This window comes from Mobula birostris, chromosome 14 (genome assembly GCF_030028105.1).
Source record: "Mobula birostris isolate sMobBir1 chromosome 14, sMobBir1.hap1, whole genome shotgun sequence".
Lineage (NCBI taxonomy): Eukaryota > Metazoa > Chordata > Chondrichthyes > Myliobatiformes > Myliobatidae > Mobula > Mobula birostris.
The window spans coordinates 14,779,826-14,802,197 of NC_092383.1; the positions used below are offsets into that span (position 1 = coordinate 14,779,826).

The 22,372-nt window shown below is 39.5% G+C and overlaps 1 protein-coding gene across 1 annotated transcript in view; it reads right to left on the reverse strand.

Moving 5' to 3' along the window:
* Positions 1 to 22,372, reverse strand: part of fanci (FA complementation group I) — an 81,650-nt gene that overhangs the window by 27,028 nt on the left and 32,250 nt on the right. Inside the window, exons 19-23 of the mRNA XM_072278123.1 lie at positions 20,916 to 20,984; positions 18,219 to 18,320; positions 15,583 to 15,768; positions 6,619 to 6,740; positions 4,227 to 4,391 (exon numbers count right to left, since the gene is read on the reverse strand). Coding sequence (XP_072134224.1) covers positions 4,227 to 4,391; positions 6,619 to 6,740; positions 15,583 to 15,768; positions 18,219 to 18,320; positions 20,916 to 20,984 — 644 coding nt within the window. The remainder of the gene's footprint in view (positions 1 to 4,226; positions 4,392 to 6,618; positions 6,741 to 15,582; positions 15,769 to 18,218; positions 18,321 to 20,915; positions 20,985 to 22,372) is intronic.

A 22,372-nucleotide genomic window follows, 5' to 3' on the forward strand; every position in this document is an offset into this window, starting at 1 on the left:
AGGAGATTTTTGGGAAATTAAGAGCACTTCATGCCTGATGGACAATCAAGTAAAAAGCGTCATTCTTCAGCATTACTCTTATAGACATAAAAGTTTGATGTCAAATTGCTCCCACTATGTGAAAATAGGTGCTCTCAATACAGAAAAGAAGTTGGAATTCTAGAATTAAGCTTGGAACTTTTGTGATCATGGAGGGAGAAAGTTGAGCTGCTTCCTCTTTACTAGCCATAAAATGCTCAAGACTACGCACACTGTGTCAACCAAGCACAAGATCAGATTGGGATGGCCTCTAACGAGGAGCAATCTGCCACAATTTTCATCTGGAGCAAATACCACAAATTATAAATTATCTTTGAAAGTGATGACTTGTCTTCAAGGTCTAGTCTCAGTACGGTAAAGACCATAAGGGAGTTGAGGTCGGGTGATGAAGAAAGTTGTTTTTCAATGCTAGAGTCCAATGAGTGAGAGAACATTGGCTGGAGCTGTAGTCACACTGGTGTTCACAGAATTGAATGTACAAGGTTGAGAATAATCAGCAGCCAGATTTTGTGACTGGAATCAGAACCAGTATCACTGGCCTGTCATAAAATGTTTCTGCAGCAGCAGTATGGTGCAATACATAATGTAAAGAACTATAAATTACAATCTGAAATATATTTAAATTAGTGCAAAATGAGAGCAAAGAAAAGAAAAAAAAATATTGAAGTAGTGTTCATGGGTTGGTTCATGTCCATTCAGAAATCTGAAAGCAGAGGGGAAGAAGTTGTTCCTAATTTGCTGAGTGTGTGTCTTCAAGCTCCTGTATCACTGCCTTGATGGTAGTAATTAGAAGAGGGAATACCTTGGGTGAAGGGGGTGGAAGGGCCTTTAATGATGGACGCCGCCTTTTGAGGCATCATCTTTTGAGCAGGTTTTTGGATCTGGGGTGTAAGAGGGCTAGTGTCTATGATTGAATTGTCTGAATTCGCAACGTTCTGCAGCTTTTTCTGATCCTGTGCAGTGGTCCCTCCATAATCAGGCATTAATGTAACCAGTTAGAAAGCTCTCCCTGGTAGACTTAGTTATCATACGAAGGCTCTTCAAACTCCTAATGAAATATAGCCGCTGTCATGCCTTCTTTGTCATGCATCAATATATTGGGCCTAGGATAGTTCTCAGAGATGATGACACCCAGGAACTTCAAGCTGCTCACCCTTACTGACCCCTCAATGAGGACCGCTGTGTGTTCCCTCCACTTCCCCTCTAGAAGCCCACAATCAATTCCTTGGTCTTACTGACCTTGATGCAAGGCATGTGACACCACTCAACCAGTCAATCCACCGCATTCCTGTACATTTCCTTGTTATCTTCTGAAATGCTGCCAACAATAGTTGTGTCTAGCAAATATATAGATAGCATTTCAGTTATGCCTAGCCACACAATTGTGGGTGTTGGTGTGAATATCTGGATAGCAAAGATGCATATATCCGGATGTTCTTTATTGACTGCAGCTTGGCACTCAGAACCACAATCCCCTCAAAACTATCAACAAGCTTCAAGAGCATGGCCTCAATAGCTCCCTGTACAACTGCACCCTCAATTTCCTCACTTGCAGACCCCAGTCAGTTCAGATTGACAACATCTCCTCCAGTCTCCATCAGCATTGGTGCACCACAAGGCTGTGTGCTTTGCCCCCTGCCCAACTTGCTTTACACTTATGACTGTGAGGCTAAACACAGTTCCAATGTCATATTTAAGTTTGTTTAATCAAAGGTAGCAACAAATCAGCATATAGGAGGTAGACTGAAAATCTGGTTGAGTGGTGCCACAACATCCTCCTACTCAATGTCAGCAAGAATAAGGAACCGATTACTCATTTCAAGCTGAGGAAACCAGAGGTCCAGAAGCCAGTCCTCAACAGGGTATCAGAGGTGGGGAGGGTCAGTAACTTTAAATTCCTTGGTGTTTGCCATTTCAAAGACACGTGGGTGTAATTAGCAGCGTGGGTTCATTGGGCTGGAAAGGCCTGTCTCAGACATCCCACCTCTCCCGGAAGTGCCGGGAGTCACCCACATATGAATAGTGGCTCCCTGATGCCCGCAAATTATATACAATATCACGGAAATCATTTTTTTTTTTTGAGAGCGAGCAAAAGCAAGCAAGCGAGAGAGAGCACACGAGAGCGAGAGCGCGCCGTGGCAGTGTTCCAGGATAAAAAAGAAAATATGAAACGTACGTCACCCCAGACTACACTGAAGTGTACCCCTGCCTAATAGGGGTCAAAAATAATGACAATGTTGCTCGCTGCACTGTTTGCAACGGTGACTTTTCTATTGCCCATGATGGGTTAAGACTGTAAAAGACATGTTGAGGTGAGTTTAACAGGTGTCATTCGATCATTAGCATAGCTAACGTTATTTAGGCTAGCTGGCTAGCTGCTAAGGAGCTACTCTATTGCAGACATCCCACCTCTCCCGGAAGTCTCCCGCAAATTAGTGGTGCTACCTCCCTGAAATCAGTTTTTGCAGGGTGGGATGTCTGCTGTCTCCGTGCTGTATCTCAAAATAAAATAAATAAATTTGGGTTACGGGTCTAGACGCAGTGCCTGGATGTGTACAGGAAAAGGTGTGTTTGACAGGACGACATACCAAATGCTTGCCAGTCAGTTTAAGAGCAAATCTTTTACAATTCAGATGAAGGCCTTCTGATATCTTAGAAGCCATTTTACCCTAAGTTAAGACAACTAACTTTAACTTATGGATCAGTATTGCATTAAAAAAATAAACAATCCCTTCAAGAGATAAATGGAAAGTAATTGAGGGGAAAATTATAGCTCATGAGTTTTAAAAATAAATGTTTCATTGAGCACTCACAGGGAACTATAGTTGCATTCAGAAATTTGCTGGGGAGAAACAACTGTTCTGCTAATTGTCATAACGAAGTGTTATAATTCAACTGGAAAAAGTTAATGTACAAGAGATTTAAGAACTGGGGAATGGCATTTTCAAATCAAGTACTCAGATGCAGTTCATCTTAAAATCATTATAAGCACTGTTACCAGAAAGATACACAGCAAGTTACAGTAAAATGAGTTATTTACATATTGGATGGTAACAAAGAAAATGACAGATTAATATTTCAGATGGAATCCTTCAGAACAATGTTTCCCAGTTGCCTTCCCAATTTTATTCATATGTATTTCAAAGTTAACATTCAGTGTTCTCAATTATGCACTAATATAAAATTGTCTTAGATGGTAATCCCCAAATCACTGATGCGTTCTTCAAAGCATACAAATGTACGTTTCTAAACTTAGTACCTTCAGCTCTTGATATTTGGGTTTCACAGAGTTAGTGTCATTTCCAGAGCAAAGTTGCTGCATTCAGCTCATAACACACTTACATTAGTGCATAAGCAGCAAAGAAGAGCTAAGGAATTGAGGCTATCATATTGTCATTATAAGACCTCATTATTAGGCTACTTGGCCCATCAAGTCTGCCCTGCCATTCTATCATGGCTGATTCATTTATCCCTCATTCTCCTGCCTTCTTCTCATAATCTTTGATGCCCGTACAAATCAGTCTCTGTTTTATATAAACTACGCACATCAAAGTTGCTGGTGAACGCAGCAGGCCAGGCAGCATCTCTAGGAAGAGGTGCAGTCGACGTTTCAGGCCGAGACCCTTCGTCAGGACTAACTGAAGGAAGAGCTAGTAAGAGATTTGAAAATGGGAGGGGGAGGGGGAGATACCTCTTCCTAAAGATGCTGCCTGGCCTGCTGCGTTCACCAGCAACTTTGATGTGTGTAGCTTGAATTTCCAGCATCTGCAGAATTCCTCGTGTCTGCTTTATATATTTGACTTGGTTTCCACAGCCATCTGTGGCAATGAATTCCACAGATTTACCACTCTCCGACTAAAGAAATGCTTCATCTCTTTTCTAAAGGGACACCCTGTATTCCTAATACATAGAAATGTTCAAAAACCAACAAGTCTTTGTGTTCATAACCTATTCCTCATAAATCATGCAGCATGCATTCTATTTTGAAGAGCATGCTGTTAAAGTGTATAATATTCATTTTCAAACATCAATATATGTTTTTGATTGGTTTCAGAATAAATATAAAGATTACAACACAGCATAATGTTCATATTTCCATAGCCTGGAAAATTCTCATTCATGTACAAGTATTTTCTAGCAGATGCAGGAATTCCCGTCTGTAGGGTTATTGCTCGGGTCTATACTACCTGAAAAGTGCTGTCAGCAAGCTAGAGACGAAACTGAAGGTTAGAAGACTCCTCGTTGTTTTATTGGATGAGAGAGATTTGCCTTTTCCAGATTTCTCTTTTAGAAGTTCGGAAAGCTTATGGTAACAGTTGAAGAGACTTATAACATCTTCAAACCGATTTGCACTACAACAAGAAGATAAACAATTTTAGTTTCTTAGTCTAAAGATAATAGGCTTCAAAAACACAAAGTGTTATTCATTACATCCTGGAACAATAAAATAGATTACCAAGCAAAGAAAATTCAGTGATGTGTCAAGGCACCATAATGCAATTTGTCAACAGCTCTTTTGGCTAGAACTATGTCCTCCAAGTCAGTATTACCTGAATTCAAAGCTTCAGGCACTAATGATGCACCATACTCATTTTCCACAGCATACTGCACCACTGCAGAGTTCAGAAAGGGAAGTTGAAAGAAAATCCAGGAGCAAGGCAGAAGTTGTTCAGGAGGGGTGTAGGTGTGCACGGGGGGCGGAGGGGGGGTGGAAAGGAGAGATGGGTAGTCAGGTCACTGGAATGGGTGCCCGGTTGTAGACGGGAATCATGGATCATAATGTGAGGCAGAGTGGGAGGTGGAAGAAGAGCAGAGTGGCAGTGATAGAGGCCACAAATTGGGTGGGATATGATGATGGATCTCAACAGAATAATGGTGTTCAAGGGACCAGAAAAAGGTGTGGAGTTATAGTTACACAAGGAAGGAAAGTAATAAATAAAGGATGCTGTGACGTCAGCTTCAAGGGAGTAAGTTAAAAATAAACATTACTATAGAAACATTAATGCTATTAAAGCCCTATTGCGTTCTGAGGATGCAAAACAACAGCTGTCCTCAGAACCACATGGGTCAAATAATAATGCTGCAGTGCTCCAAATAAGGGTTTTACAAGAAAACATTGGTCTCTTTGTATGCAACTGACGTGGAAAATAGATCATCGGCACAAGTGCACTTCACAGCAGAAATACCTGGTTCAATTTCTGGAGTCATATAGTTTGGTCCAAACACTATGATTAAATTACAGAACATTTATTTGTATAGAATTGAGTACCAGAATTTCTATACTATCATGCATCTGTAATCATGCTTTTTAGTTTTTTGAAATTATAAAGATATTTGAAATAATTGCTTAAAGCTCCAGATAAAAGGCGATTACAAACAGAGTCATAATTATACAACACCACAGCACGTAAAACAGCCCTTCAGCCTATGAAGTCATGCCAACATTTCAGTCAATTCTGAGATTAATCTAACCCATCCCCTCCATATAGCCTTCCATTTTTCTTTCATCCATGTACCCTACTAAGGGTCTCTTAAATGTCCCTTAGATGAAATGCACTCATCGCTGGCTGCGAAAAAAGAAACTACCTCCAACATCCTTTCTATACTTTCTGCCAATCACCTTAACATTTTATTTCCTTTATGACTCCAAATGCAACACATCATCAGTGGTATAGTTGCAACATTACCACACACTTGTACTATCTACATTGTTGCTTTGACGTTATCATTGCTAAGTATGATTATATTTTCTTCATAGTAGGGGTGATGTTATTAATTTAAATGGAATGGTAGATGCCAGGAGTACAAGATCTGGTTGACTTTCAATATCTTAGAATGAAGATATGTTCATCAGATATAGTGATAACAATAACTAAGAAAGACTAACACATTATTGTACAATATTCCTGCTCTAATTGTTTGCTATCACAACACAAAAGGTAATTGCACTGAGCTCTTGGAAGTATCAATCTAAGCAAATATAAATTCAAAGCATATTTATAAAAAAAATAGATTACTGAAAGCAACAGAAAAAGTGGCACATACAAAATGATAGCGCTTTGCCGGATTAAAGAAACATCAGATGATGGATTTAGAAACATTTATAATTTACAACAAAATGACAACTCAAAACAAAAAAAAACAAGCATTTTTTATGGTTTAAAGGCTATTTAACCTGTTAAGAGCTTACAAGCATAAAACAGTACAAGTACACATCTTCCAACATCAGGTTGAATATTTTCAAATATAAGCACATGTTAAAAGTTACAAAACCTCCCATATACAATTTGCAAAACAAAAATTAGAAACCAGAAAAGCTGAGTCTCACATTCAAAGCCTTTCCCATTTACATAATGGATCTCAGGTTGCTTCAGAATGTGTCAATTCAAGTTCCATTGCAGAACTTGATAACATAACCTGGGCTAATGGTTTCATAGTGCCACACAGCAACTACTGCATGCAGTGTCTAGTGATCTTAAAACAAGCTGTGTCTCTGTCTGGCCTACTAATTCAGCTGAATTTAAAAGATTAATTATTTTTAATTAATTACACATAACCACTATGACTTCAGTGGCATACCTGTAGTTGCCGGTCATAAAGTTGTACTCCATCAGAACTTCGAAGACTCCCATTACAAGAACAGCATAGATATTATTTTTAATTCCTACATTGGACGTTAATGAAAAATCTGCTGATTTGTCCTAAAAGGAGGTTTGAAAAAGAAGGCATGAGAAAATTTTGAACAATAAATAAAATTTTCTTACATGAAGCAATGAAACAGTGGTTCAATCAAATACTGGAAACTGATTAGGAAAGTGGAAACACTGCACTTTTCTGAAGAGTGAATTCTCTGATTAGATGTAGTCATCATGATTACCCAACGATATAGACAGACTAGATTTAAATGCAAAGGTACGTATATCCAAGTTTATAGGTGATAGTGAATCGGGCAGCAGATACTGTAAGTGGAGAAGTTAATTTAAAAATTGGCAACTGCAGTTCAAATGTGAATCCAGTCCACGACTGCTGGAATAATGGTGGAGTGAAACCTATAAGAAGCATGGGAGGTAAAAGGTGAATGAAAGGTTTAGGAGTCCATGCACATCAAGGCAGGCTTAAAAGAGAAAATACAATGAAAAATATTAACGGGCAGATGAACGTCATTGAAATACGTGATAAATTTATAACCATGTGTCACTGCTGCAATTATATAGAATGCTAATAAGTGGATTTTAATAATATACATTTAGTTTAGGGCACCTCAACTTACACAAGCTTCGGTTTTGAAAAAGGCCAGTGATTGTTTATCAAGATGACGTTAGGAATAAAAAAAATGGTGTCAACCTGGGTTCCACTCAGCCACACTGAAGAGACCAAGCTGTGTTGTGATCAAAATATTTAAATTAATAAACAGAAATTGACAGAGCAATTTGGTAATGATTCATTTTCAGTAACGTAATTCAAAATAGTTTTAAAATCTGAAATGCGCTGTATGCAGACAACAGGACAGCAACTCAGAAGGTTGCAAAATGCTTTGCAGTGATAATGAAGGTGAAATAATAGCTATTCATAAAACCGACAGCATCCACAAATTTGGAAGCTGTAATGGTTGTAACCTTCACTACTATAATCAACTTAGAATTGCTTAAACCGACTTGAATTTTACTTGTTTACATGTTGGTTCTTTTTTAATAAGGTGAGACATGGAAAGGTGTTGGTATTGGACAGTGTAAATTAATATATAGGTTCAGCAAGAAATTTGGAAAGCAAATGTTAAGTGGCGTTTACTACAAGACAGCTTGAGCACAAGAGCAGACATCTTGCTCTGCTTATACAAGGTCCTGCTGTGAACAGGTCTGCCTTACTCATGAAGGATACACTTGCAGCTGATCACGCACCTCTGAAACTATCAATTAAATTCACTGACGTAATTTTCAGTGCTAGACAATGGAGGTTCAATTCCACTTTACTTCAGGATTCAAATTTTACCAATTTTATTAAAGAACAGATTGATTTTTTCTTTTCAACTAATTCTACGGATGAAATCTCCAGTGGAATATTGTGGGATACTTTTAAAGTATATATTCCCAGGCAAATTATTTCATATTCTGCTGGATTGAAAAAACGAATTAATAATGAAATATGTACATTGGTTGATAATATTAAAGAAATTGATAAAAAGCATTCTGTTGCTCCTATTTAGAATTCTATAAAAAGAGAGTTGAACTTCAGATGCAACATAATTTGTTATTAGCTTCCCCGATTGAAAATCATTACTTAAAACTAAGAGCCAATTTTATATACATGGTGATAAATCGGATAAATTATTGGCAGACCAACTGAAAGCTGCTTCGGCTAAACGTTTGATTAGTAAAGTTTCTAAGCGGGATGGTACCTTGATGGTTGATCATGACGAAATTAATAAATCTTTTCAAGAATTTTATACCTCTGTATATCAATCGGAATTTCCTGAAGAGTCTACCATTATGCATGAATTTTTAAGGAAATTGAGCATTCCAAAATTACCACTTAATGAACGCTTAGAACTAGATGCATCCATTACAGAAGATGATAATTAAGAAAGCAATTTTTGCGATGAATACTGGAAAAGCACCAGGTTTGGATAGATTTATAGTAGAATTTTATAAATCTTTTTCAAATTTACTTTTACCATGGCTATGTAAAATTTTTAAGGATGCCTTACTTGTAGGTAAATTACCACAATCCTTTTATGAAGCATCCATTTCTACATTCCTTATTGATTGTGCATCATATCTTTGTTGAACGTAATTCCAAAATTTTTTCTAAAATAATAGCAAATAGATTGGAAAAGGTACTGCCACAAATTATTTCTGATGATCAGACAGGATTTATTAAAAATCACTTTTCGTATTTCAATGTTAGGAGATTAATGAACATTGTATATACTCCTTCATCTAAAGTTCCGGAATGTGTTATTTCACTTGACGCCGAGAAGGCGTTTGACAGAGTTGAATGGAAATATTTATTTAATGTGCTTGAGAGATTCAACTTTAGCCCAAAATTTATTTCTTGGATTGAATTGATATATCATTCACCTTTGGCTTCTGTAGTTACCAATAATCAGAGATCCCCCTTTTTCAGGCTTTTCAGAGGTACTAGACAGAGTTGTCCGTTAAGTCCTTTGTTATTTGATATAGCTTTGGAACCCTTGGCAATTGCCTTTCATGATTCAACCAATATATTTGGAATTACTCATGGGAAGGAGACACATAAGGTATCATTGTATGCAGATGACTTGTCACTATACATCTCTAACCCAGAGAAATCCATCCCGTAGTTTTATCACTACTAGCTCGGTTTAGTAGTTTTTCTGGTTATAAATTAAATCTTAATAAGAGTGAGCTTTTTCCATTAAATATGCAAGTTCCAATTTATAGACAATTACAATTTGAATTAATTACTGATTACTTCACTTATTTGGGTGTCAAAATTACTAAAAAATATAAAGATCTATTTAAAGTTAACCTTCTACCCTTAATTGACCATGTTAAACAATTGTTTACTAATTGGTCCCCACTGTCCTTATCATTGATTGGTCGAATTAATGCTATAAAAATGACTGTTTTACCTAAATTTCCGTATTTACTTCAAATGGTACCAATTTTTAGTCTCTAAATCCTTTTTTGATATTATTGATTCTAACATTTCTTCATATATATAGCAGAATAAAAATCCCAGATTGAGCAAGAAATATCTACAGAAATCAAAAAGGGACGGTGGTTTAGCTCAGCCGAATTTTAGATTTTATTATTGGGCAATCAATATCCGATATTTAATGTTTTGGACGCAAGACTGGGATGAAACTCATTGTCCACGACCTGGAGGGTGAGTCTGTGCAGGGGTTCTCATTAGCTTCTATTTTAGGAGCTTTGCTTCCCTTTGCATTAACCAAACTGAACAAACAAATAATTAATCCAATAATTAAACATACAATACAAATATGGTTTCAATTTTGCAAATTTTTTGGATTGAACGAATTTATCTAGTCCTATTATATCTAATTTTTTCTTTCAACCTTCTAGAATTGATTGTTTTTTCCATATGGAAAACGAGGGGAATAGTGTGCTTTTGTGATTTATCCATGGATAATTGTTTCATGTCGTTTGAACAATTATCTAATAAATACAAGCTGCCTAGCTCAGCAGTCCCCAACCACCAGGCCGCAAAGCATGTGCTACCAGGCCGCGAGGAAACAATATGATTTGGCAATAGGAGTCAGCTGCACCTTTCCTCATTCCCTGTCACGCACTATTGAGCTTGAACGCACGCAAGGTCATTACCCACGCGTCATCCATGTCAGCGCAGGAAGGAGATCAACTCCTCGAGCTTGCAAATGACGGCAGGCTGAAAAGTATGTTTGACATAACATCTCTGCCGGCATTCTGGATCAAAGTCAAGGCTAAATATCCTGAGATAACCATGAAAGCACCGAAAACATTGCTTCCATTTCCAACATCTCTCTGCAATGAATGCAATGAAAACTAAATTACAGAATAGACTGGACATGAGGAACCCCCTTCGAGTATCGCTGTCTCCCACTACCCCTCGATAGGACCGTCTTGTTGCAGGGAAACAGGCCCAGGGCTCCCACTGATTCACTGATATTAGTGTGTTGCAATGATTTTATATGTTCATACAGGGAAAATGTGCTGTGTGTTTAATATCCAAACATTACTTAAAATGTTATGATGCTATTGACTTACTTATATAACCATATAACAATTACAGCACGGAAACAGGCGATCTCTGCCCTTCTAGTCCGTGCCAAACGTTACTCTCACCTAGTCCCACCCACCTGCCCACAACCCTCCATTCCCTTCCTGTCCATGTACCTATCCAATTTTTCTTTAAATGATAATATCGAACCTGCCTCTACCACTTCTACTGGAAGTTCGTTCAACACTTACTTCAAGCTCCCCTGTCCTCCCCTGATAATTGACTTATCACTATATTCATGCAAGGAAAATATGAGCTTAATATGTTTAATATTAAATTCGTTAGATAAACCCTTTTAGAAACGAAATTGAGTGTATTAACCACTTATCAGTTATATTCTGGTCGTGATTAACACCACCCCCTGGAACAGAATCGCCAAAAACTATTTGCAGAAAAAAAAATCAGCATGTACACGCATGCACACTGGTGCCCGCGCAAGGGTTCATGGTCATTGTAGTCTTTCTTGGAGTAAACACAACTTATTTGACTGCTACTCTTGTCCGTTGGCAATCCTACCCCCCCCACCCTCGCCCCCGCCGGGTCGGCCGGTTCACAAGAACATTGTCAATATTAAACCGGTCCGCAGTGCAAAAAAGGTTGGGGACCCCTGGCCTAGTTCACATATTTTTTTTTAGATATCTGCAGATTAGAAGTTTTTTTGAATGGTATTTTACCTAACTTGCCAATGTTTCACCCAACTAATATTACAGAAAAATTTTTAGGTTTAAATCCCTATCAGAAGAGCTTAACAGCAGTTTTGTATGATACACTTGCAGCAAAAGGAGTGCAATGAAAATTTCCGAAATGATTCCTGGGATGACACATTTGTTGCTTTATTGAACAGACAAGGCCTAGGGTTTAGAAGAACAAGGGATGACCTGAGTAAAGTTGTACAAAATTCTTCAGGGATTTGGCAGATGAGATGCAAACTTAATGTTTCTGTTGGCTGGAGTACAGCACAGATGTAGTAGAAGTATTCCCACACAAGTCCGGTGAAGAGCTTTAAAAACCTAGTCTCCATAAAAGAGGGATACCGTCTAGTGGAGCGGTCATCATGAGAGTGGTCATTGGAGCAGTCTGACTCAGAGTGGTAAGGCTTTGGCTCAACAGGGCTCCAGCGAGAACAGGTGGAGGCAAGGTAAGTAGGTCAGTTGGCAAGTTCATTCCTTATTTATTTATTTTTTCTTTCTTATTTAACTCGAGAGAATCGGCAGTATGTCTACAGGGCCAATATTCTGTTCAGGTGTCAGATGTGGGATTTCCGGGAGACTACCAGCCTCCCCAATAGTCACATCTGCACCAGGTGCATTGAAATGCAGCTCAACGACCTTCGGCTTGCTTAGGGAAATGAAGAGGTGACAAACAAGAGCTACAGGGAGGTAGTCACCCCAAGGCTACAGGAGACATAAATGGGTAACTGCCAGGAGAGGGAAAGGAGAACGTCAGATAGTGGAGAGCAACCCTGTGGCGGTCCCCTTGGACAATAAGTACTCCATTTTGAGTACTGTTGGTTAGGGTGAGGAACCTACCAGGGGAAGCAATAGCGGCTGTGCCTCTGGCACTGAGTCTGGCCTTGTGGCTCAGAAGGGTAGGGAACCAAAGAGTAAAAGGGAGGTGAGAGTTGATATCGTACCACTAGGAAATGATGCTCGTGTGGTAGTAATGGGGGAGACAAAGAAATTGCAGATGAACTTACTAAGTACATTGCAGTCTTCACTGTGGAAGACACTAACGGTGTGCTAGAGGTCCATGAGTGTCAGGGAGCAGGAGTGAGTGCCATTGCTATTACAAAGGAAAAAAAATGCTCGGCAAACTCAAAGGTCTTAAGGTGGATAAGTCACCTGGGCCAGATGAACTACAACCCAGAGTTCAGAGAGATAGCTGAAGATATAGCAGATGCATTGGTTATGATCTTTCAAGAATCACTTGATTCTGGCGTGGTTCCGGAAGACTGAAAAATTGCAAATGTCACTCCACTCTTTAAGAAGAGAGGAAGGCAAAAGAAGGAAATTATAGGCCAGTTAGCCTAACCTCAGTGGTTGGGCAAGTGTTGGAGTCTACTATTAAGGACGAAGTTTCAGGGTACTTGGAGACTAATGATACAATACTTCAAAGTCAACGTGGTTTCTGTGAAGGGAAATCTTACCTGACAAATCCGTACTTTGAGAAAGTAACAAGCAGGGTGGACAAAGGAGAGGCAGTGGATGTCACATACTTGGATTTTCAGAAGGCGTTTGATAAGGTGTCACAGATGAGGCTGCTTAACAAGATAAAATGGCGACGGGCAGGAGACAGTGAGTGGAAATAAAGCAGGGCCTTTTCTGGTTGGCTGCCAGAGACTAGTGGTGTTCCTCAGGGGTCAGCATTGGGACCACTACTTTTCACATTGTTTGACAATGATTTAGATAATGGAATTGATGGCTTTGTGGCAAAGTTTGTGGATGATACGAAGATAGGTGAAGGCAAAGGTAGTGCTGAGGAAGCAATGCGACTGCAGCAGGACTTAGACAAATTGGAAGAATGGGCAAAAAAGTGGCAGATGGAATAGTGTTGGGAAATGAACAATAATACATTTTGGTAGAAGGAACACTAGGGCAGACTATTGCCCAATTGGGGAGAAAGTTCAAATATTAGAGATGCAGAGGAACTTAGGCGTTCTCGTGCAAGACTCCCAGAAGGTTAATTTACAGGTTGAGTCTGTGGTAAAGGCGGCAATGGCAATATTGGCATTTATTTCAAGGGGAATAGAGCTCCAGCGAGTACAGGCCCAGAGCCATCAAACGCTTCTCATTTGGTAACTCTTTCATTCCTGGGATGTTTCTCGTGAACCTCCTCTGGGCCCTCTCCAATACCAACACATCTTTTCTTAGATATGGACCCAAACCTGTAAACAGAACTCCACGTGTGGTCTGACCAATGCCTCACAAAGTCTCAGCGGAACGTCCCTGTTTTTGTCTTCAAGTCCTCTCAAAATGAATGCAGGCAGTGCATTTGTCTTCCTTACCATGAACTCAATCTGCAAGTTAACCTTTAGAGAATCCTGCACAAGGACTCCCAAGTCCCTTGCATCTGATTTTTGAATTTTCTTCCCATTTAGAAAATAGTCCACACCTTTATTCCTTCTACCAAAGTGCATGACTACGCACATCCCTACTCTATATTCCTTCTGCCACTTCATTCCCCATTCTCCCAATCTGTCCAAGTCCTTCTGCAGACACCACGTTTCCTCAACACCACCTGCCCTCCACCTACTTTTGTATTGTTGACAAACTTGGCGACAAAGTCACCAATTCTGCCATCCAGATCACTGACATATTAGGTGAAAAGAAAGGATTCCAACACTGACCCCTGCAGCACACCACCAGTCACCGGCAACCATCCAGAAAATGCCCCTTTATTCCCACTCCGTCTCCTGCCAATCAGCCAATGCTCGGCCCATGATAGTATTTTTCCTGTAATACCATGGGCCCTTAACTTGTTAAGTAACCTCATGTGCAACACCTTGCCAAAGGCCTTCTGAAAATCTAAATAAACATCATCCACTTTGTCTATCTTGCCTATTATTTCCTCCAACAGATTTGTCAGGTAAAATTTCCCTTAAGGAAACCATGCTGCCTATTTTGTCATGTGCCTCCAAGTACCCCAAAACCTCATCCTTAATAATAGTCTCCAACGTCCTTCTAACCACTGAAGTCAGGCAACTGGATTATAATTTCTTTTCTTCTGCCTCCCTCCATTCTTAAGGAGTGGAGTGACATTGCAATTTTCTAGTCCTCCAGAACCATTCCAGAACATAGAGATTAATGAAGGATCATTACTAATGCCTCCACAATCCAAGAGATTTAAGTTCATGTAATTAAATCATCCCAGCTAAAGAAACATGCATCAACAATGGCAACCAAAAGTGGCCTGACTGTTACAAAACAAGCATGTACTTCACTTGGGTCTTTCATGCGTGCCTACAAACTTTACAAAGCACAATTCCAGACCCACCAATGTGCTTAATGACTCTCTGCAAAGGCCCAGAAAGCCAGTTCCATTGGGATGAAAATTAAATGCTAGCATTAAATAACATACACTCAGAGGCCACTTTATTTAGGTGCATCTGCTCGTTAATGCAAATATCTAATCACCCAATCATGCGACAGCAGCTCAGTGCATAAAAGCGGGCAGACATGGTCAAGAGGTTCAGTTGTTGTTCAGACCAAACATCAGATACAGAAGAAAATGGTTTTGACCATAGATGATTGTTGGTGCAAGATGGTGGTGGTGGGGGGGGGGGGGGGGTGGCAGTTGAGTATCTCAGAAACTGTTGTTTGCCTGGGAATTTCATGCACAAGTCTACAGAGAGTGGTGTGAAGAACAAAAAATATCCAGTGACTGGCAGTTGTGGGCAAAAATAGCTTGCTAATGAGAGAGGTCAGAGGAGCATGGCCGGACTGGTCGAAGCTGACAAGGCGGCAACCGTATCTCAAATAATTATGCATTACAATAGAAAAGCACCTCTGAATGCACACCATGTTGAACCCTGAAGTGAATGTACTACAGCAACAAAAGACCATGAACATATACTAAGTGGCCTCTTTCATCCAAGAGGTAGCCAATAAAGTGACCACTGAGTGTATGCATTCCAGCAACAAATTTTAAAAAATGCTAAATGAATAAAGTGGTTGCTTTGACATTTATTTGCATAATTTGCAAGAAATAATCTACATCAAGTGGCTTTGACACAAACATACTTTAAGTTAAAATAAATGTGATATAGGCAAAAATTAAAATACATACCAGCTCAAAATCTTCCAGTTCACTCTTAATCATTCTCCGAGTGATTGAATCCAATTGTGTCTCTAAATCATGTTGAAAACTATCTTCATCGTCCTCTTCCTCCTCATCAGTATTACCCATCCTATGATGCACTAAGGACTGCTTATACCAAGCCAAGCAGTTCTGAACACAACTCAGAAGGTGTGCCTGTGCCAAAAGAAAAACAGAAGAAATGGATAACAAGTGTAGCCATCAACTACCGCATTAAAAGAAACAACCAAGAAAATGAATGCAGAAAGGTCCACAATCACATTTCTTAGAGATATCCCTAAATTATATAAAATTATGAAAAGCAATATTAAACATGGAAGCCAAAATCTGCTGCTTCACCTATCATGTTGTCACCTGGAAGCATGCAATATTTGCAGTCTATCCTCAGCACATAGTCACACTGTGTTGGTTGTTGATGCAAATGATGTCTTACTCTGTATTTCTTTTATTTTAATCTGCCAAATAAAGCTAATCTTTATCTTTAAATATCAAGAACTATTGACAGGTATTTCTTTTCTAAAAAAAAAAAGACTGGGTAAGAAATAAATAGAGCAACACACAAAATTCTGGAGAAATTCAGCAGGTCAGGCAGCATGTATGGAAAGGAATAGAGTTGATGTTTCAGACCAAGACCCTTCATCAGGACTAGAAAGGAAGGGGGAAGAAGCCAGAATGAAGGTAGTGGGGGAGGGGAAGGAGTAGAAGCTAGGTGATTAGTGAAGCCAGGTTTGGGAGGTGGGGGGGGGGGGGGGGAGAAGTAACGAGCAGGGAGGTGATAGGTGGACAAGGTAAAGGAGGAATCTGATAGCTGAGGAGAGTGGACCATGGGAAAAAAAGGGAAGTCGAAGAGGCACCAGGGAACGTGATAAGCAGGTTATGAGGAGAGAACAGGCAAGAGGTGGGGGCAAAGTGGGGAACCGAGGAAGAGGGAAGGAGACAAATCTACCACAAGTTGGAAACATCTATGTTCTACCAGAAATAACTAGGCTCTCTTTCAATATCACAAGACCTTAAACATCACATGAAAAAACAAATGGAGCTTCAATTTTATTTTTTGCATCTGGGAAGCATCTGAATTAGACAAATTAAGCAACAATTTTTGAACTTGTACCTTTTGAATTAATGCTGTCAATGAACGCAACCGAACTAATACTTGAAAAATCATGGCTACTGTGCAAATCTCTCTTACAATCAATCACTTTTAGCAACATATTTAAATGTGCAACATCATCTCTTCAGAAGATTATATAAGAACACGAACACACACACACACACAAACACACACACGTATTTCACCCAAGTGTTCACATCTTCCCAAGCAAATTGTGGCTGTCTGTTAAGATATCTGAACTTAGGCCTTGTAACAGCTGAAGTAAACCTTGTGTTTCCTTCAATTGACATCTACATTTGGAGACGCAAGAGTCTGCAGTTGCGGGAATCTGGAGCAAGATGTAAACTGCTGGAAGAATTCAGTAGCTCAAGCAATCATTCCCCCCCCGCCCCTCATATCACTGCCACTTTATACTCACACTCCACCCCTCATACCTGGACTGACACAGTCACTGTCCTAATGTGTTTTCATATGCCCTGCTGCTACCTAAATTTCCTCTTGCTAAGAGTCACTTAATCATTTCCTGTCAGTCACCATATGTTGTACATACAATCAGTCTATGTATACAAGCTAATCTTAAATATTTAAGGTCACACTTTCCAGTTCCACATACACTGTTTTATAGATTGCTTTTATATTTACTGTAATTTTTTAATGCCTCGTGTTGTTTTATGCAACACTGGATCTGGAATAGCAATCATTTCGTTCTCCTTTACACTTGTGCACAAGTAAATGGCAACAAACAATTTTGAATACTGACTGTTGAATACCCATGGAGGCAAAGGGATGATCACTTGAACATCTTTTTGCTTCCACAAATGCTGCTTCACCTGCTGAGCTCTTCCAACAGTTCACTGTTTGCTTCAAATGATTTTTCTAGTGGTGGGGGCAAGGGTTCGGAATTGGGAATTAACTTTGTCCCAGTCACTTAGCAGGGCAACAGCAGGTGATAATTGTGGCACGCTAGCCATTATTCCAGAGAACGGATTCCTGGATTAGGGATAGAAACAGAGGCGTTCCAAGCAAGACAGGCTCACTCCTATGTAGATGTTAGCTTCTCGAATGAGTCACAATATTTGTTGACACAGATTCAATAAGACCATAAGACGTAGGAACAGAATTAGGCCATTTGGCCCATTGAGCCTGCACTGCCATTGCATCATGGCTGATTTATTACCCCCCTTAATCCCATTCTCCACCTTCTCCCCATAGCCTCTGTTCTGCGGCTGTGCCCTTTGGTCCAAGGCTCCCCCACTATTGGAAACATCCTCTCCATGTTCATTTGATCCGGGCTTTTCAATATTCGATAGGCCTCAATAAGATCCCTCTCATTCTTTTAAAGCCCATCAAGAACAGATCCAGGGTCACCAAACATTCCTCATAGGTTAACCCTTTCATTCCAGAGTCTATTATCATAAAAGTCTCCACGTTCAAACATTGTCTCTCAAAGGAACTGCCCTGTTAGTTAATAATCAAGAATAAATCATTTGATTACCAGAGGTTCCTGGAGGTAGATCTGACCTGCCTGAGTGGTGATGCAATTTTCCAGCTTGAGTGGAGGCAGCAGATCCTCCTCCAGTTCATAATATCGGTTCAGCTAAGACAAAAATCAGAGATATAGTGTTACAAAAGTAAAACACTTACTTTTAGAGTTAGAAGGTGTGGTTTTGATCAATATCTATCATTTTGTTATCACATCTAAAAATCAGCAACCAAGGTAACTGGTGGAACTGGTCACAATCCTGTGTGGATGAATATCAAACATTTAAAGGTGTAATATTGTGGTTTTATAAAGCACTGGTGAGGCTTCACTTGGAGTACTGAGAGCAGTTTTGGGCCTCTTATCTTAGAAAGGAGATGCTGACATTGGAGAGGGTTCAAAGGAGGTACATGAAAATGATTCCAGGATTGAATGGCTTGTTATATGAAAAGCATTTGATGGCTCTGGGCTTTTATGTTTACTAGAATTCAGAAGAATGAGGGGTGACCTAATTGGAAACTATCGAATATTGAAAGGCCTCGATAGAGTCAATGTGGAGATAATGCTTCCTATGCTGGGAGAGTCTAGGACACAGCCTCAGAATAGAGGGGAGTCCTTTTAGAACAGAGATGAGGAGGAATTTCTTGAGCCAGAGATCTGTGGAATTTGCTGCCATAGGCAGCTGTGGAGGCCAAGTCTTTACAAAAGCTAAGGCAGGATTTTGGAGCTAAGAGGAATAATGGATGAAACAGTGCAGCAGAGCTGATGGACCAAATGGCCTATTTCTGCTTCTACATTTTATGGTCTTAGGGCCTTATTTCTAGCATGATCCATAACAAAATATGCTGGTGTGGGAAATCTAAAAAAATAAGGAGTATTAATCCAATATTTGCTGTTTTGCCTTAGCTTAGTAACATCTGACAGAAAAAAAAATCCGAGTGCTAAATTAGAAAAGTGAAAGTGTAGGAGTTTGTTCTACATGCAGCCCACACAACTTTGTAGGTACAGCCTAACTTTATGATAACCGGTGGCTAATATGGAAAGAGCATCAATCTTCAGCTCCAATATTTCTCATCTTGAGCACACTAACATGATTATAAGCAAGTGCCTTGTTTCTAAAGCACATGTATGCACTGCCACAAAGCTGCGCTGAACACAGTTTTGTCTTGAGAATTCAGTTTTATTGACACATCCCCTAAATTGGTAATTGAGTTTGGCACTGACTAAATACAAACTGCAAGATTAGGAGAAGGGGTAATTGAACGTTTAGTGGCATCACCATCATTATGCGCCGTATTATATGACATGGATAATTACAGTCTTTCCATGACCATAACTGTTCTTGGCAATTTTTTTCTACAGAAGTGGCTTGCCATTGCCTTCTCCTGGGCAGCGTCGTTACAAGACAGGTGACCCCCAGCCATTATCAATACTCTTCAGAGATTGTCTGTCTAGCGCAAGTGGTCACATAACCAGGACTTGTAATATGCACCACCTGCTCCCATGGCTTCACATGACCCAGATCCTGGGGCGGAGGGGGAAGGGGGGGGGGCTAAGCAAGAGCTACACCTTGCCCAAGGGTGACCTGCAGGCTAGCGGAGGAAAGGAGTACCTTACACGTCCTTTGGTAGAGACCCATCTCTACCCTGCCACCCATAATTGATGGCGAAGAAAGTTAGGGTGCAGGAGAAAAGTTTGAGGATTCAATCACACAAATGTTTTTTAAAAAAATAGTAATGCAAGTTCATCAATTAATAAATCATGCTAAATCCATACATTTATAAATTGATGTACAGAGTATGAAACATTGATGCCTTAACTGGAATTATCAATCTAATTTTGGACACCATGCCTTTGGATGTTAAGACCTCAAAAGTGGATTTACCAGAATTATACTAGCAATTAGAAACCTGTAAAGACTACAGGAATTGGGAGTTTTCTCCTAATGAGCAGAGATGATTAAAGGGAATATTTTAATAGAGGATCTTTCAAATATCAGCAGTCATAGGTCATGGATAACTGGCAAACAAACCAGATAAAAAGAATTATTTATGATACAAATTAAGCGAAAATGACCCCAAAGCACCTTATAAAAGTGGACTGAATGTATGCCTGAAAAAGGGAAAAACATGGCTGTGCATGAGGGAAAAAGAAGTTAACTGGAAAATTCTTTTAAAATTACACAAACAAATAGACCGCTTCCAGATGACTTAACTGTTTCTCTCAGAAGCCTCCCAGCACTTGGTTCAAAAGCAACAGAGTACAAGTAGGCTGACTACCACTGAAATGGTAAATAATTTGCAACAACAAGACCATCAATGGGAAGAATGGACATAAATCATTAAGGACCCCATCACTCAGGACATGCCTTACTCTCATTGCTACCATCAGGAAAAAGGTACAAAAGTATAAAGGCACACTCAACAATTCAGGAACAGTTTCTTCTTTTCTGCCACCCAATTCCTGAATGAACATGGAACACATGAACAGTTGCTCACTATTTTTTTAAATTTCTATTTTTGCACTATTAATTTAACTATTTAATTTATATATAGTAATTCACATTTTTCCCCTATTATTATGTATTACATTGTACTGCTACCACAGACAACAAATTCCATGACATATGCCAGTGATATTAAACCTGATTCTTAGTTGCTCAAGCTCTGATGTTGGCAAACTGATGCTAATCTTTAACTACTTTGCACTCACCTGAGAAAGAAGTGTTTGTAAAATTGTATTTGCCAGCTGTGAATTTCGTCGTAGAACATCAAATAAACCCTAAAAACAAAAAAAAAGTAAGACCAAAATTAAAGGAACAATTAATCAAATCACCAAAGAGAACCTCCTTCAAAAGATGAAAGAACGGTGGAAATTTTTAAGCCATATAGCTTATTGACAACTATTAGCAACCCTTCCAAGTAAATCCAAGAATGCAGAGGACACAGGACGAATCTTGATAAAATGGCTCTTTTTCAAAAAGTAATGACTGGTCAAGTCATGTTTAAATTTAAACTTAAGGACATGGAAAACCAGGATCAGGCTAATCTCCTCAGGAGTCAGCATTCTGCAATGATCACACCAAGAACACAATGTGTAATGCTGAATGAGGTGAAAAAGAGCCCAAGGGTAACAACAAAAGACCTGCAGAAATCTCTAGAACACTGAACAAGAATGGTGTTCATGGAAGGACACCATGGAGGAAACCACTGTTCTAAACAAAAAACATTGCTGCACGTCTCAAGTTTGCAAAAGACTAACCTGGATGTTCTACAACACTTCTGGGACAAAGTTCTGTGGACAGATGAGACAAAGGTTGAAATGCACATTGCTATGTTTGAAGGAAAAAGGGCACTGCACACCAACGCCAAAACCTCATCCTAACTGTGAAGCATGGTGGAAGGAGCACCATGGATTGGGGATGCTTTTCTGCCTCAGGGCCTGGACAGCTTGCAATCGTTGAGGAACAAGAATTCAAAATTGTATCAAGACGTTTTACGGGAGAGTGTCAGGTTAGCAGTCCATCACCTGAAGCTTAATAGAAATTGGAAAATGCAACAAGATAATGATCTGAAAGACGAGTAAACCAGAATGGTTTAAAAAGAACCATTTGGAATGACCGAGTCAAAGACCTGACCTTAATCCTATAGAAATGTTGTGGAAAGACATGAAGCAAGCAGTTCATGCAAGGGAGCCCACCAGCATACAGAGTTGAAGCAGTTTTGTAAGAGGGAATGGCCTAAAATTCCTACAGGCTGATGTGCAAGACTGATTCAACAGTTACCAAAACGTTTGGTTGAACTTATTGCTGTACAAGGGGGTCTCAACAGTTACTGAAAGCAAAAGTTCACATACTTTTTTCAGCACAGACATGTAATATTGGATCATTTTTCTCAATAAATAAATGAGCAAGTATAATGTTTTTTGCATTATTTATTTATTTAGTTAGGTTCTCTTCATGTAGTTGTAAGACATGTGAAGATCTGACCATATTTCAGGTTATATTTATGCAAAAATAAAGAAAATTCAACAGGGCACACAAACTTTCTAGCACCACAGTAGGTGACCAGAACCCCACACAATATTCCAAATTAGGCTTCACCAACATCTTGTACAACTTCAACATACCATCCCAATTCCTGTACTCAAAATGAAGAAGGGTTGCAGCC